At 48.5% G+C, this 17,693-nt stretch overlaps 2 protein-coding genes across 2 annotated transcripts in view; both read left to right on the top strand.

Annotated features, from left to right (window-relative positions):
• The window catches only part of LOC123770446 (heme-binding protein 1), an 83,619-nt gene that overhangs the window by 14,251 nt on the left and 51,675 nt on the right, over positions 1 to 17,693 (top strand). The gene's annotated exons all lie outside the window — the stretch shown is intronic.
• Positions 14,079 to 15,509, top strand: LOC138350546 (proline-rich protein 36-like). Its single transcript, XM_069301556.1, has one exon. It carries the CDS (start codon positions 14,079 to 14,081, stop codon positions 15,507 to 15,509), a length of 1,431 nt encoding a protein of 476 aa, XP_069157657.1.

Raw genomic sequence — 17,693 nt, 5'->3', positions numbered from 1 at the left:
TTCCCACGTCCCCCCTCCCCCCCACGTCTCACGTCTCCCCTCTGCCACTAGTTTACCTTGAACACAACACTGCACACAATCTTTTAATAACCTGATACCCAATCACTGCTGGGTAAGGACTGGCGCCCAGTCACCCCTCCCCAGCCAGGATACGAACCCTGGCTAAATAGGTCGGGAAGCATGGGGCGAACCTTGAAGATGTCTTGAATGTGCAACGAGACGGCAGTTCTCTCATCTAACAGAAGACAAGAATGGGTTTGTGCGTCGACGGTAGATGAAGGTGACGATGCCCTACAAGGTAGACACGACTACAGTGGAAGGTGACGATGCCCTACAAGATAGACACGACTACAATGGAAGGTGACGATGCCCTACATGGTAGACACGACTACAATGGAATGTGACGATGCCCTACAAGATAGACACGACTACAATGGAAGGTGACGTTGCCCTACAAGATAGACACGACCACAATGGAAGGTGACGATGCCCTACAAGGTAGACACGACTACAATGGAAGGTGACGATGCCCTACAAGATAGACACGACTATAATGGAAGGTGACGATGCCCTACAAGGTAGACACGACTACAATGGAAGGTGACGATGCCCTACAAGATAGACACGACTACAATGGAAGGTGACGATGCCCTACAAGGTAGACACGACTACAATGGAAGGTGGCGATGCCCTACAAGATAGACACGACTACAGTGGAAGGTGGCGATGCCCTACAAGATAGACACGACTACAGTGGAAGGTGGCGATGCCCCAACAAGCTACACGACCTTGAACAAAGTCGACACCCAATCCACCACTGCCTCGCCCCACTGGCTCATCAGGTAGGACGAACCTGGGAAGGTGAGAAGGCAGGCGGGAAAGGAACGAAGTGGAAGGGAGTAATATAGACAGGAAAAATGGTTGGTTACTCTGATGTCTGGGAAGAAATACTTCACATAAGTGCCCAGGAGAGGCCACAAGGCACTTGTTAAGTGGCTTTAACGAGTGTTCGATCCCGCAGTGTTCGATTTCGTAGTTACTCGTCTAAACTAAGCAAGGCGGGTTGGTCACTTGTCCCAACCCCTGCCTGAGTTTGTGTCTGGCGGCCATCTTCTCATTCCTCCATTAATGCCATATGTGTCTTGTTCATGTGTTCCGGTGAGTGTTTGTTTGTGTGTTTGTTAGTCAATGTTGTTTGTGTTTGTTAGTCAATGTTGTTTGTGTTTGTTAGTCAATGTTGTTTGTTGAGCGACTATTTTAACCCCCGCCCTCAGTCCCCCATCCTACACCCCCCATCCTACACCTCATCCTTCACCCCATCCTTCACCCCATCCTACACCCCCCATCCTTCACCCCATCCTTCACCCCCATCCTACACCTCATCCTTCACCCCATCCTTCACCCCATCCTTCACCCCATCCTACACCCCCATCCTTCACCCCCATCCTACACCTCATCCTTCACCCCATCCTTCACCCCATCCTTCACCCCCATCCTTCACCCCCATCCTTCACCCCATCCTTCACCCCCATCCTTCACCCCTACCCTTCACCCCATCCTTCACCCCATCCTTCACCCCCATCCTACACCCCATCCTTCACCCCCATCCTTTACCCCATCCTTCACCCCCATCCTTCACCCCCATCCTTCACCCCATCCTTCACCCCCATCCTTCACCCCTACCCTTCACCCCATCCTTCACCCCATCCTTCACCCCATCCTACACCGCATCCTTCACCCCCATCCTTTACCCCATCCTTCACCCCCATCCTTCACCCCCATCCTACACCCCCATCCTACACCCCATCCTTCACCCCATCCTACACCGCATCCTTCACCCCTATCCTTCACCCCCATCCTTTACCCCCATCCTACACCCCCATCCTTCAACCCCATCCTACACCCCCATCCTTCAACCCCATCCTACACCCCCATCCTTCAACCCCATCCTACACCCCCATCCTTCAACCCCATCCTACACCCCATCCTACACCGCATCCTTCACCCCCATCCTTCACCCCCATCCTACACCCCCATCCTACACCCCATCCTTCACCCCCATCCTACACCCCATCCTTCACCCCCATCCTTCACCCCCATCCTTCACCCCCATCCTACACCCCATCCTTCACCCCCATCCTTCACCCCCATCCTTCACCCCTATCCTTCACCCCCATCCTTTACCCCCATCCTACACCCCCATCCTTCAACCCCATCCTACACCCCCATCCTTCAACCCCATCCTTCACTCCCATCCTTCACCCCCATCCTTCACCCCCATCCTTCAACCCCATCCTACACCCCATCCTACACCGCATCCTTCACCCCCATCCTTCACCCCATCCTTCACCCCCATCCTACACCCCATCCTTCACCCCCATCCTACACCCCATCCTTCACCCCCATCCTTCACCCCCATCCTTCACCCCCATCCTACACCCCATCCTTCACCCCCATCCTTCACCCCCATCCTTCACCCCTATCCTTCACCCCCATCCTTTACCCCCATCCTACACCCCCATCCTTCAACCCCATCCTACACCCCCATCCTTCAACCCCATCCTTCACTCCCATCCTTCACCAGCATCCTTCACCCCATCCTTCACCCCATCCTTCACTCCCATCCTTCACCAGCATCCTTCACCCCCATCCTTCACCCCATCCTTCACCCCCATCCTTCACCCCCATCCTTCACTCCCATCCTTCACCCCCATCCTTCACCCCCATCCTTCACTCCCATCCTTCACCAGCATCCTTCACCCCCATCCTTCACCCCCATCCTTCAACCCCATCCTACACCCCATCCTACACCGCATCCTTCACCCCCATCCTTCACCCCCATCCTTCACTCCCATCCTTCACCAGCATCCTTCACCCCCATCCTTCACCCCATCCTTCACCCCCATCCTTCACCCCCATCCTTCACTCCCATCCTTCACCCCCATCCTTCACCCCCATCCTTCACTCCCATCCTTCACCAGCATCCTTCACCCCCATCCTTCACCCCCATCCTTCAACCCCATCCTACACCCCATCCTACACCGCATCCTTCACCCCCATCCTTCACCCCCATCCTTCACTCCCATCCTTCACCAGCATCCTTCACCCCCATCCTTCACCCCATCCTTCACCCCCATCCTTCACCCCCATCCTTCACTCCCATCCTTCACCCCCATCCTTCACTCCCATCCTTCACCCCATCCTACACCCCCATCCTTCACCCCATCCTTCACCCCCATCCTTCACCCCCATCCTTCACTCCCATCCTTCACCCCATCCTACACCCCATTGTTGAACCCATTATGTGCCTCTGTAACCATTTCCCCCACCGCCCACGGGATGGGTATGGGGTGCATAATAAAGCAAGTTGAATAGGCTAGGTTGAATAGGTTCATTTTGTCACTGAGATATGAGGAACCTTAACTACGTGGGTGAGCCCCCAAGCCTTTATTTGGGGTTAAGTCCACTACGGGCTCACCATAGGCCGTGCTACTTGGAACTTTTTGTTCCAGGTAGTGAATCTTAAACAACAACAACTTTATTTGGGCTCTCAAGGACATCAACTCCTGGCCCTCACTACCGGGGTCAGCACGTCTGTGGTCTCTCCTGTTGATGCTTGGTAACTTCTCGCCTCTTATTGTTGTCACTCCTGTTGATGCTTGGTAACTTCTCGCCTCTTATTGTGGCCTCTCCTGTTGATGCTTGGTAACTTCTCGCCTCTTATTGTTGTCACTCCTGTTGATGCTTGGTAACTTCTCGCCTCTTATTGTGGTCACTCCTGTTGATGCTTGGTAACTTCTCGCCTCTTATTGTGGTCACTCCTGTTGATGCTTGGTAACTTCTCGCCTCTTATTGTGGCCTCTCCTGTTGATGCTTGGTAACTTCTCGCCTCTTATTGTTGTCACTCCTGTTGATGCTTGGTAACTTCTCGCCTCTTATTGTGGCCACTCCTGTTGATGCTTGGTAACTTCTCGCCTCTTATTGTGGTCACTCCTGTTGATGCTTGGTAACTTCTCGCCTCTTATTGTGGCCTCTCCTGTTGATGCTTGGTAACTTCTCGCCTCTTATTGTTGTCACTCCTGTTGATGCTTGGTAACTTCTCGCCTCTTATTGTGGCCACTCCTGTTGATGCTTGGTAACTTCTCGCCTCTTATTGTGGTCACTCCTGTTGATGCTTGGTAACTTCTCGCCTCTTATTGTGGCCTCTCCTGTTGATGCTTGGTAACTTCTCGCCTCTTATTGTGGCCACTCCTGTTGATGCTTGGTAACTTCTCGCCTCTTATTGTTGTCACTCCTGTTGATGCTTGGTAACTTCTCGCCTCTTATTGTGGTCACTCCTGTTGATGCTTGGTAACTTCTCGCCTCTTATTGTGGTCTCTCCTGTTGATGCTTGGTAACTTCTCGCCTCTTATTGTTGTCTCTCCTGTTGATGCTTGGTAACTTCTCGCCTCTTATTGTGGTCACTCCTGTTGATGCTCAGTAACTTCCTATAATATTTACAATACAAATTTAGGCGTCATACGCACAACGACATCACATTATCGTGACGCATCAATGATAACAAATCAGTAAGTGCCATGAGAAGGATTCGAACCCGTGAACTAGGTGCTCCCAAGCACACGCCCTCGACCACTTCACCACGACATGGCCAAAAGCAAAACAACTTGGGATTCGAGTGAATCCTCTTGGTATCCTGAGGCTTCCACTGAAGCCGTCCAACCACTTGAGCTGGACGGTAGAGCGACGTTCTCGCTTCATGCAGGTCGGCGTTCAATCCCCGACCATCCAAGTGGTTGGGCACCATTCCTTCCCCCCGTCCCATCACAAATCCCTATCCTGACCCCTTCCCAGTGCTTTATAGTCGTAATGGCTTAGTGCTTTCTCCTGATAATTCCATTCCATTCCATTCCACTGAAGCCCAATCAGGGTTTCAAGCTTTCATTAATGTCCAAAAAAATTCTAAATTTAAAAATTCTTCGTGTCTAAGACTTATATAATGTTTAAAATATACTTGGTTAGTCTAACAATATATATAACTTGTTTAGTGTATTATGTTACTAGTGAATCCATTGTTGTTCCAACTAACTATAGCTGTTGGCACAATGTTGGATGGGGGGTGGGGGGACAGGGAGCCTCTTTGTTTATGGAGGTCCTGTCTATAATAACTACTGTTCTTCCCAAGGCTGCAAACCTTAAGAGTGGCCTTGCTCCCGGGTGCATATTTGCTACTAGGAGACATGTGAGTGGGTTGTGTGTGTGTGTGTGCAGGGTGCACAGCAGGGTGCTGTGTCGGGGGTGGTGTCACAGCAGGGTGCTGTGGCGGGGGTGGTGTCACAGCAGAGTGCTGTGGCGGGGGTGGTGTCACAGCAGAGTGCTGTGGCGGGGGTGGTGTCACAGCAGGGTGCTGTGGCGGGGGTGGTGTCACAGCAGGGTGCTGTGTCGGGGGTGGTGTCACAGCAGAGTGCTGTGGCGGGGGTGACGTCGGTGGCAAACCCACAGCAGTTGTCCCCTGGCAAAGCAAAACAAACAAAACAGGGGCCCGAAACCTGTCGTTATTATAAATGGGGTACCTGTAAACATGGGGTATCGGGAAGAACAAATGGAATATGTATGTACAATCACCCTAGAAAGTGCAGAATCCTCCTTAGTACAAGTAAATGCACCGGAAACTGTGATTTTTTCACCCAGAACTTTGCAAGAACTCCTTAGATAGAAAAGAGTGCTTCAATATGGAATGTCCAGCTTTCCATATAAGGGGTACCAGGCGAATAAGACCGACAAACCACTTCGAGGAAAGCAGCTACAACACTACTTACCAGGATGATTTTTCAGCATGAGGAGGAGGAGAAAAATGGCTCAAAATGTCCAGACTCTACCACGAACTCGGTCAAGTGCTGGAGAGAACGCAAACACAGTGGCCTCCTTACCAGAGCCTCAGATATTAACACCAAGTAAAGCATCCAACACTTCCACTAACATAACATCATTTTTATTTGCCAACATTCAGGGTATAAAAATACGCAAATGTAACAAAATGAAATTCATAGATAGCCTCTTACATGAGGCAAATGCAGTGTTTGCCGCCCTATTGGAAACCCACACCATGGACTACCATGATGGTGAAATATGGATCTCAGAATACAATCTTTTCAGATGTGACAGGAAACACCGACTACAGGATGGGGTCAGCCTGAATATCAAGGACACACTCATCTGTACTGAGCTGCTAAACACCACAAATGATATGGTGGAAGTGCTGATAATCAAAATAGAGATCTTAAATGTAGTTATTGTCCTTGTTTATATGTCACCGGAGGCAAATCATCAGCAGTTTAAAGACCAACTACTGAAAATAGAACACTGCTTGGAAAACCTCACCAATCCAGCCCCGAACATCATTCAGCTTGGGGACTTCAACCTACGGCGCCTGAAATGGAAGAACCTAGCAAATACAGTTATATCACAAAGAATACCAGGAAGTAGCCAAAATGAACAGGCACATGCAAATGACCTGCTACGGATGTGCGACAGGTTTGCCTTAAACCAGCATATAGTAGGACCATCTAGGAAGGAGAACACGCTGGACCTCATTTTCATTAATAATGATGAATTGATCAGGAACATAATGATTACAAATATCTGTTACTCAGATCACAACTTAATTGAAGTTCTGACAAGCATGGGGAGTAGACCTGCAAAACCAGTCCTGATTCCCGGTGGAGAAAATTTTAGCAAATTCAACTTCAATAATAAACAGATAAACTGGGAGCAAATAAACCAGGACTTCACAGAAATAAGCTGGGAAGAACAGCTAGAAAATGCAAACCTGAACCAGTGCCTGGAAAAAATAAGTTCAGTAGCACTAGAAATATGCTCAAGCCGCATACCCCTTAAAATAAAAAGAGGAGAGATGCAGATTGGAACGGGAACGTCGTTCCTTCTATAGGCGAAGAAAACGAATCGCAGAACAACTTGAGAGTCGCATCCTATCTCAAGAACGGCAAAAAAGGTTAGGTAGAGCCGGTCGGCCGAGCGGACAGCACACTGGGCTTGTGATCATGTGGTCCTGGGTTCGATCCCAGGCGCCGGCGAGAAACAATGGGCAGAGTTTCTTTCACCCTATGCCCCTGTTACCTAGCAGTAAAATAGGTACCTGGATGTTAGTCAGTTGTCACGGGCTGCTTCCTGGGGGTGGAGGCCTGGTCGAGGACCGGGCCGCGGGGACACTAAAGCCCCGAAATCATCTCAAGATAACCTCAAGATAGAGAAATAGAAACAATTGAACTCAAGCTACAAGAATCATACAAAACCCAGGAGAGGCAAAGTGAGCAAAAGGCCATCAGTGAAATAGAGAGAAATCCGAAATATTTTTTCTCCTATGCAAAATCAAGATAAAAAACCACATCTAGTATCGGGCCCCTGCGAAAGGGAAATGGAACTTTCACCGATGACAACAAAGAAATGAGCGAGCTACTGAGGAAGCAGTACGACTCTGTTTTCAGTGAGCCATTAAACTCACTAAAGATTGATAACCCAAATGAATTTGTCATGGATATGATACCAACATTAAATCATATATCAGACGTCGCCCTATCCCCACTGGATTTTGAGGAAGCCATAAACAGTATGCCTATGCACTCTGCACCAGGTCCTGATTCTTGGAACTCCATATTCATCAAGAACTGTAAAAAACACTATCACAGGCCCTTCACATTCTTTGGAGACAAAGCCTAGATACTGGCGTTATCCCTGACATACTAAAAACAGCTGAGATATCACCACTCCATAAAGGAGGAAATAAGTAGTCTCCCAGGGTACTGTGCTTGCTCCAGTACAGTCCCCCAGGGTACTGTGCTTGCTCCAGTACTTTTTCTCATCCTCATACCGGACATAGACAAGGACACAATCTATTGCACTCTATCGTCCTTTGCAGATGACACTAGGATTTTCATGAGAATAGATAACATAGAGGACACGGCAACCCTCCAATCAGATGTAAATCAGGTCTTTGTATGGGATACAGAAAATAATATGGTGTTTAACGAAGATAAGTTCCAGCTCATGCGCTACGGAAAAATGAAAATATAAAAACAGAAACCACGTACAAAACTCAGGCAAATCATAACATAGAACGAAAAGGCAATGTAAAGGATTTGGGTGTACTCATGTCGGAAGACCTTACCTTTAAAGAACACAATAAAGTAGCCGTCACAACTGCAAGAAAAATGACAGGTTGGATAACAAGAACTTTTCACACTAGAGATGCTATACCGATGATGATACTTTTCAAAACGCTTGTGCTCTCTAGAGTGGAGTACTGCTGCACAATGACATCCCCTTTCAAAGCTGGAGAAATTGCTGACCTGGAGAGCGTGCAGAGATCCTTTACAGCTAGAATCCACTCAGTAAAACATCTAAACTATTGGGACCGACTAAAGAGCCTAAAACTGTACTCCATTGAGCGCAGGCGGGAGAGGTACATAATAATTTACACGTGGAAAATATTAGAGGGGCTGGTCCCAAACCTGCACACAGAAATAACATCACATGAGACCAGAAGACATGGCAGGATGTGCAGAATACCCCCGTTGAAAAGCAGAGGTGCAACAGGAACTCTGGGAGAGAACTCTATCAACATCAGAGGCCCGAGACTGTTCAACACACTTCCACTACACATAAGGGGCATAACTGGCCGACCCCTCACAGTGTTCAAGAGAGAACTGGATAAGCACCTCCAAAGGATACCTGATGAACCAGGCTGTGATTCATATGTCAGGCTGCGAGCAGCCGCGTCCAACAGCCCGGTTGAGCAGTCCAGCAACGAGGAGGCCTGGTCGACGATCGGGCCGCGGGGACGCTAAGCCCCGGAAAAACTCCAAGGTAAGGTGTGGGTTGTGTGGTACGTGTGAGTGGGAAAGACCATGTAAAGGTGAACCAACATCTTCGATCCAGGAGGCGGATGAGACCAACATCCTTGGAAGGTGTTGTACCCGCGAGGGTTAACCCATTGGAAGACTGAAAAATGGATTTTTTGCCCTATTTTTTTTAGCTGTCAAACATAAATATAGATATCGTGTTTTTTGTGGAGGAGAAAAACACTTAGTCTAGTGATGGAGCAGAGGAATTAAACCACCACCGAGTGATATGATTGAGCCTTTTGGCTGGACTTGATCGCTGGTATTGTTGGTCTGTGGTGATGGGGGAGTGGCGTCCTTTTTCTTGCCCCTTTCTGTCTCTGTCTCTCTAGCGCTCTCTCTCTCTCTCTCTCTCTCTCTCTCTCTCTCTCTCTCTCTCTCTCTCTCTCTCTCTCTCTCTCTCTCTCTCTCTCTCTCTCTCTCTCTCTCTCTCTCTCTCTCTCTCTCTCTCTCTCTGTCTCTCTCTCTCTCTCTCTCTCTCTCTCTCTCTCTCTCTCTCTCTCTCTCTCTCTCTCTCTCTCTCTCTCTCTCTCTCTCTCTCTCTCTCTCTCCCTCTCTCTCTCTCTCTCTCTCTCTCTCTCTCTCTCTCTCTCTCTCTCTTTCTCTCTCTCTCTCCCTGACACACACACAGGGAGGGGGGGCGGTGGCTGAATAGACAGCACGCTGGACATCCTGTGGACTGTGGACATCCTGTAATCCAGTGGACTCAACTATGTATGTACTTTTACCTGAATAAAAATTTAAATTTGACCGGGGTTCGATTCCCGACGCCGACGAGAAACAAAACGGGCAGAGTTTCTTTCACCCTGATGCCCCTGTTACCTAGCAGTAAATAGGTACCTAGGAGTAAGACAGCTGCTACGGGCAGATTTCTGGGGGTTTGTGTGTATTTGTGAAAAAATAAAAGAAAGTTGGTAGTTAGTAATAGTTGATTGACAGTTGAGAGGCGGGCCGAAAGAGCAGAGCTCAACCCCCGCAAGCACAACTAGGTGAATGCAAACAGAAACACACTACTATGTGTGTTTGATTGGATTGTCAACAATCCTATTGCTGGATTGTCAACAATCTACATTGTCTACGATCCAGCAACCACAGGATCAAGGTAGGTGGGTAAAGAACTCAATAAAAGCTTCCACGGATGTTATTGTTGTGGTTTAAGATTCAGCTACTGGGGACACAAAGATCCAGGTAGCACGGTCTATGGTGAGCCCCTAGTGGACTTGGCTTCCAGGGAGTTCTTAAGATAGAACCAGAACTGTGTCCCAGGAGCTACAACACCAGAGGAAGTAAAAAAGGATGTGATGACAGCCACAAGAGCTCATCACGGATTCTAAAAGAGGCTGCAACAGTGTGTGTGAGGACCCATCACCAGGAATGGTGGAAGGGGGGAACTACCTGAGTGTCGGAAAACGGTCACTGTAATAACAATATACAACAGAAGAGGAATCCAGAAGCCACTGAACTACAAGCCACTACCGCTAAAAGTATTCCCTGTGAGACCCTAGACAATAAAACAAGGCTTGTAGAACACTATGAAAATTCATCCTCACCAACATATTAGAGTTCTCTGACCAGATGACAATAATGAAACCGGACGGAGGGGGAGCTGGGCAGACTGCATTTTCCAGGATTGTCTGAAAGCTTTTGACATTGTTCCTCACTAGTGACTGCTATGCAACAGGAGTCGCTGGGGTATTAGGAAGAGTTAAGTGGGTGAAGGAGTACCTTTCAGGAAGAAGGCAGAGAGTTATAGTGAGAGGAGAGCTATCAGAATGGAGAGTGGTAGCGAGTGGAGTACCTCAAGCGTCGGTACTACGGCCCAACCTGTTCCTAATCTGACTGAGGAAGTAATATTATTCTTACTAATGTCTGTCGACGATGCTAAACGAATGAGGCGAATCAGAGACGGACTGCAGTACACTGAAAGATGTACATCACTAATGTTCTGCATGAACTACTGCATACACTCTCCAGAAATGGTCTACGAAATGGCTACTACTTTAACCTGACAACTGTAAGGTTATGAGGAGCAAGAAGACCTCAGATACAGTACACGACGAAGGGAAGACAACTTATTACTCAAGAAAAGTGAGACTCGGGAGAGTCACACAAACTCGAGACGTAACACCAGAGGCACAGGGGGGCCTGACGGCTGAGTGGACAGCGCTCAGGATTCGTAGTCCTAAGGGTCCGGGTTCGATCCCCGGCGGAGGTGAAAACAAATGGTCAGTTTCTTTCATAGTGATGCTCCTGTTCACCTAGCAGTAAATAGGTACCTGGGAGTTAGACAGCTGCTACGGGCTGCTTCCTGTGTGTGTACTCAATTATTTGTGCTTGCGGGGGTTGAGCTTTGGCTCCTTGGTCCCGCCTCTCAACTGTCAATCAACTGGTGTACAGGTTCCTGAGCCTATTGGGCTCTATCATATCTACATTTAAAACTGTGTATGGAGTCAGCCTCCACCACATCACTGCCAAATTCATTCCATTTGTTAACTACTCTGACACTGAAAAAGTTCTTTCTAATGTCTCTGTGGCTCATTTGGGTATTCAGTTTCTACCTGTGTCCCCTTGTTCGCGGACCACCAGTGTTGAATAGTTTATCCTTGTCTACTCTGTCAATACCCCCTGAGGATTTTGTAGGTAGTGATCATGTCTCCCCTTATTCTTCTGTCTTCCGTGTGTGTGTGTGTGTGTGTGTGTGTGTGTGTGTGTGTGTGTGTGTGTGTGTGTGTGTGTGTGTGTGTGTGTGTGTGTGTGTGTGTGTGTGTGTGTGTGTGTGTGTGTGTGTGTGTGTACTCACCTAGTTGTACTTCACCTAGTTGTGTTTGCGGGGGTTGAGCTCTGGCTCTTTGGTCCCGCCTCTCAACCGTCAATCAACAGGTGTACAGATTCCTGAGCCTATCGGGCTCTGTCATATCTACACTTGAAACTGTGTATGGAGTCAGCCTCCACCACATCACCCCCTAATGCATTCCATTTGTCAACCACTCTGACACTAAAAAAGTTCTTTCTAATATCTCTGTGGCTCATTTGGGCACTCAGTTTCCACCTGTGTCCCCTTGTGCGTGTTCCCCTTGTGTTAAATAGACTGTCTTTATCTACCCTATCAATCCCCTTCAGAATCTTGAATGTGGTGAATATGTCCCCCCTAACTCTTCTGTCTTCCAGCGAAGTGAGGTTTAATTCCCGTAGTCTCTCCTCGTAGCTCATACCCCTCAGCTCGGGTACTAGTCTGGTGGCAAACCTTTGAACCTTTTCCAGTTTAGTCTTATCCTTGACTAGATATGGACTCCATGCTGGGGCTGCATACTCCAGGATTGGCCTGACATATGTGGTATACAAAGTTCTGAATGATTCGTTACACAAGTTTCTGAATGCCGTTCGTATGTTGGCCAGCCTGGCATATGCCGCTGATGTTATCCGCTTGATATGTGCTGCAGGAGACAGGTCTGGAGTGATATCAACCCCCAAGTCTTTTTCCTTCTCTGACTCCTGAAGAATTTCCTCTCCCAGATGATACCTTGTATCTGGCCTCCTGCTCCCTACACCTATCTTCATTACATTACATTTGGTTGGGTTAAAATCTAACAACCATTTGTTCGACCATTCCTTCAGCTTGTCTAGGTCTTCTTGAAGCCTCAAACAGTCCTCTTCTGTTTTAATCCTTCTCATAATTTTAGCATCGTCGTGTGTGTGTGTGTGTGTGTGTGTGTGTGTGTGTGTGTGTGTGTGTGTGTGTGTGTGTGTGTGTGTGTGTGTGTGTGTGTGTGTGTGTGTGTGTGTGTGTGTGTGTGTGTGTGTGTGTGTGTGTGTGTGTGTGTGTGTGTGTGTGTGTGTGTGTGTGTGTGTGTGTGTGTGTGTGTGTGTGTGTGTGTGTGTGTGTGTGTGTGTGTGTGTGTGTGTGTGTGTGTGTGTGTGTGTGTGTGTGTGTGTGTGTGTGTGTGTGTGTGTGTGTGTGTGTGTGTGTGTGTGTGTGTGTGTGTGTGTGTGTGTGTGTGTGTGTGTGTGTGTGTGTGTGTGTGTGTGTGTGTGTGTGTGTGTGTGTGTGTGTGTGTGTGTGTGTGTGTGTGTGTGTGTGTGTGTGTGTGTGTGTGTGTGTGTGTGTGTGTGTGTGTGTGTGTGTGTGTGTGTGTGTGTGTGTGTGTGTGTGTGTGTGTGTGTGTGTGTGTGTGTGTGTGTGTGTGTGTGTGTGTGTGTGTGTGTGTGTGTGTGTGTGTGTGTGTGTGTGTGTGTGTGTGTGTGTGTGTGTGTGTGTGTGTGTGTGTGTGTGTGTGTGTGTGTGTGTGTGTGTGTGTGTGTGTGTGTGTGTGTGTGTGTGTGTGTGTGTGTGTGTGTGTGTGTGTGTGTGTGTGTGTGTGTGTGTGTGTGTGTGTGTGTGTGTGTGTGTGTGTGTGTGTGTGTGTGTGTGTGTGTGTGTGTGTGTGTGTGTGTGTGTGTGTGTGTGTGTGTGTGTGTGTGTGTGTGTGTGTGTGTGTGTGTGTGTGTGTGTGTGTGTGTGTGTGTGTGTGTGTGTGTGTGTGTGTGTGTGTGTGTGTGTGTGTGTGTGTGTGTGTGTGTGTGTGTGTGTGTGTGTGTGTGTGTGTGTGTGTGTGTGTGTGTGTGTGTGTGTGTGTGTGTGTGTGTGTGTGTGTGTGTGTGTGTGTGTGTGTGTGTGTGTGTGTGTGTGTGTGTGTGTGTGTGTGTGTGTGTGTGTGTGTGTGTGTGTGTGTGTGTGTGTGTGTGTGTGTGTGTGTGTGTGTGTGTGTGTGTGTGTGTGTGTGTGTGTGTGTGTGTGTGTGTGTGTGTGTGTGTGTGTGTGTGTGTGTGTGTGTGTGTGTGTGTGTGTGTGTGTGTGTGTGTGTGTGTGTGTGTGTGTGTGTGTGTGTGTGTGTGTGTGTGTGTGTGTGTGTGTGTGTGTGTGTGTGTGTGTGTGTGTGTGTGTGTGTGAGCGCCAGTAACACTTTATGAGTGTCTCCAGGAAGTGTCAGTCGTGGTCTTCTCAGCCACTTTAATGTCACATTTCCACACCTTCACCGACTACACCCTGACGAGCCCCGGCTGGCAGACAGCCATGACTACTATATAGCACTGGGAAGGGGTCAGGATAAGGATTTGGGATGGGACGGAGGGAAGGAATGGTGCCCAATCACTTGTGGATGGTCGGGGGATTGATCGCCGACCTGCATGACGCGAGACCGTCGCTCTACCGTCCAGTCCCGTCTGATAACCGTTAATCTTGTCTTATATGTTGTCAACTCCATCGTTTATTTTCTGAAAGAGTTGTCAAGTCATGTTTTTACTAATTCTAAAGTACCTGGAGTCAGCCCTTTCGCAGCCTGTATACGGGAACCGTCAACGCCCCCAGCCTTCACCCTGTCGCAGCCTGTCTACGGGAACCGTCAACGCCCCCAGCCTTCACCCTGTCGCAGCCTGTCTACGGGAACCGTCAACGCCCCCAGCCTTCACCCTGTCGCAGCCTGTCTACGGGAACCGTCAACGCCCCCAGCCTTCACCCTGTCGCAGCCTGTCTACGGGAACCGTCAACGCCCCAGCCTTCACCCTGTCGCAGCCTGTCTACGGGAACCGTCAACGCCCCCAGCCTTCACCCTGTCGCAGCCTGTCTACGGGAACCGTCAACGCCCCCAGCCTTCACCCTGTCGCAGCCTGTCTACGGGAACCGTCAACGCCCCCAGCCTTCACCCTGTCGCAGCCTGTCTACGGGAACCGTCAACGCCCCAGCCTTCACCCTGTCGCAGGCTGTCTACGGGAACCGTCAACGCCCTCAGCCTTGCCCCCTGTCGCAGCCTGTCTACGGGAACCGTCAACGCCCCCAGCCTTCACCCTGTCGCAGCCTGTCTACGGGAACCGTCAACGCCCTCAGCCTTCACCCTGTCGCAGGCTGTCTACGGGAACCGTCAACGCCCTCAGCCTTGCCCCCTGTCGCAGCCTGTCTACGGGAACCGTCAACGCCCCCAGCCTTCACCCTGTCGCAGCCTGTCCACGGGAACCGTCAACGCCCCCAGCCTTCACCCTGTCGCAGCCTGTCTACGGGAACCGTCAACGCCCTCAGCCTTGCCCCCTGTCGCAGCCTGTCTACGGGAACCGTCAACGCCCCCAGCCTTCACCCTGTCGCAGCCTGTCCACGGGAACCGTCAACGCCCTCAGCCTTGCCCCCTGTCGCAGCCTGTCTACGGGAACCGTCAACGCCCCCAGCCTTCCCCCTGTCGCAGCCTGTCTACGGGAACCGTCAACGCCCCCAGCCTTCACCCTGTCGCAGCCTGTCTACGGGAACCGTCAACGCCCCCAGCCTTCACCCTGTCGCAGCCTGTCCACGGGAACCGTCAACGCCCCCAGCCTTCACCCTGTCGCAGCCTGTCCACGGGAACCGTCAACGCCCCAGCCTTCACCCTGTCGCAGCCTGTCTACGGGAACCGTCAACGCCCTCAGCCTTGCCTCTGTCGCAGCCTGTCTACGGGAACCGTCAACGCCCTCAGCCTTGCCTCTGTCGCAGCCTGTCCACGGGAACCGTCAACGCCCCCAGCCTTCACCCTGTCGCAGCCTGTCTACGGGAACCGTCAACGCCCCCAGCCTTCACCCTGTCTTGTGTGGGGTTAAGTTCCTCACTCCGCCCCTCAACGCTTGCACATTTGAGATAAAATAATATTGTCAAGGTCTCCCGCCTGAGGAGACATGATAGAGGCGTTCGACGACGGATTTGAAATCACACACAAAGGGATATCTTGAGGTTATCTTGAGATGATTTCGGGGCTTAGCGACCCCGCGGCCCGGTCCTCGACCAGGCCTCCTTTTTGTTACACACCCTCAGGAAGCAGCCCGTTGCAGCTGTCTAACTCCAAGGTACATATTTACTGCTAGGTGAACACGGGCATCAGGGTGAAAGAAGAATTATGCCCATTTGTCTCCGCCTCCACCGGGAATCCAACCCGGAACCTTAGGACTACGAATCCCGAGCGCTGTCCACTATGCCGTCAGGCCCCCAAAATTGATTAGCTTATTCCATAATTCAAAGATCAATTTTCATTAGTTGTGTTTGCACGTTTGCATTTATAAGGTTGTGTCTTGAGGCCTGCAGATCATGGGGGTAATTTGATTGTTTCAAGCGTAAGCTAGACATGTTTATGGAATGATTTTGGGTGGATATAGGAGCTGGACTCGTCAAAGGCCAACGGGACTTCTGCACGTTCCTTAATGCTTATATTCTCAGTTGTCAAGGACACTGTTCTTGCTGCAACAAGAACATTTCTTGCTGGGTGTGGGTAGCGAAGCTTTCACTACGGAAACTGTGGTAATCTTTGCACTCTGCCACAAACAGGAATATACATTAATCTAACATTACTCACGGACTTTTTTACGACGTGTAAAGCAGGTAGAGGCCGTCATCCATGGACGAGGCGTCCTTCTCTGACTGTGCTAACTGTTGTGGTGGGTGGAGAGTATTGGTGAGGTGGTGGGGGAAGTTATTGGATTGTTGTATGACGTTATTGGTGTGATGTAGCCAATGAACATCACTAACTACAATGCTGTAAAAGCTTTTCATGTTTCAATGAACTAATACCTATGTGTTTCTTATATATATATATATATATATATATATATATATATATATATATATATATATATATATATATATATATATATATATATATATATATATATGTCGTACCTAGTAGCCAGAACGCACTTCTCAGCCTATTATGCAAGGCCCGATTTGCCTAATAAGCCAAGTTTTCCTGAATTAATATATTTTCTCTAGTTTTTTCTTATGAAATGATAAAGCTACCCATTTCATAATATATGAGATCAATTTTTTTTATTGGAGTTAAAATTACCGTAGATATATGACCAAACCTAACCAACCCTACCTAACCTAACCTAACCTAACCTAACCTAACCTAACCTAACTTTTTCTGCTACCTAACCTAACCTAACCTATCTTTATAGGTTAGGTTAGGTTAGGTAGTCGAAAAACAATTAATTCATGAAAACTTGGCTTATTAGGCAAATCGGGTCATGCTTAGTAGGCTGAGAAGTGCGTTCTGGCTACTAGGTACGACATATATATATATATATATATATATATATATATATATATATATATATATATATATATATATATATATATATATATATATATATATATATATATATATACTCACACCACTTCTGGGGTGTGAGTTTTCAAAGCCAGGACTATATGCGACTGAAAACTCACACCCCAGAAGTGACTTGAACCCATACTCCCAGGAGCAACACAACTGGTATCAACAGGACGCCTTAATCCGCTTGACCATCACGACCAGACATAAGGAAGTGATAGCCGAAGCTATTTGAACCACTTCTCGCCGGCACTCAGATGGTAATCTTGGGCATAGTATTTTATCAAATCACCTCATTCTTTGGGGCACACGTGAGGAACACAAATGCGAACAAGCCTGAATGGTCCCCAGGACTATATGCGACTGAAAACTCAAGCGGATTAAGGCGTCCTGTAGATATCAGTTGCGTTGCTCCTGGGAGTATGGGTTCGAGTCACTTCTGGGGTGTGAGTTTTCAGTCATATATACATATATATATATATATATATATATATATATATATATATATATATATATATATATATATATATATATATATATATATATATATATATATATATATATTTGTGTATACTGGCAGAAGGTTTTCTTTTAAACGTGTCTGATTGAATATGACGTCATACTCTGTATTTACTGTCTTCTGGTTTAGGGCTTCTATCCCTCTAACTATTATTCTTGCATC

The sequence above is a fragment of the Procambarus clarkii genome, chromosome 46, assembly GCF_040958095.1.
Source record: "Procambarus clarkii isolate CNS0578487 chromosome 46, FALCON_Pclarkii_2.0, whole genome shotgun sequence".
NCBI lineage: Eukaryota > Metazoa > Arthropoda > Malacostraca > Decapoda > Cambaridae > Procambarus > Procambarus clarkii.
Note: the sequence above shows the minus strand (reverse complement) of the source record. Positions and strands in the feature narration are given on the sequence as shown.

Coding starts and splice junctions, on each gene's coding strand:
- LOC138350546 (XM_069301556.1), top strand. CDS start 14,079: ATGACGCGAGACCGTCGCTCTACCGTCCAGTCCCGTCTGATAACCGTT.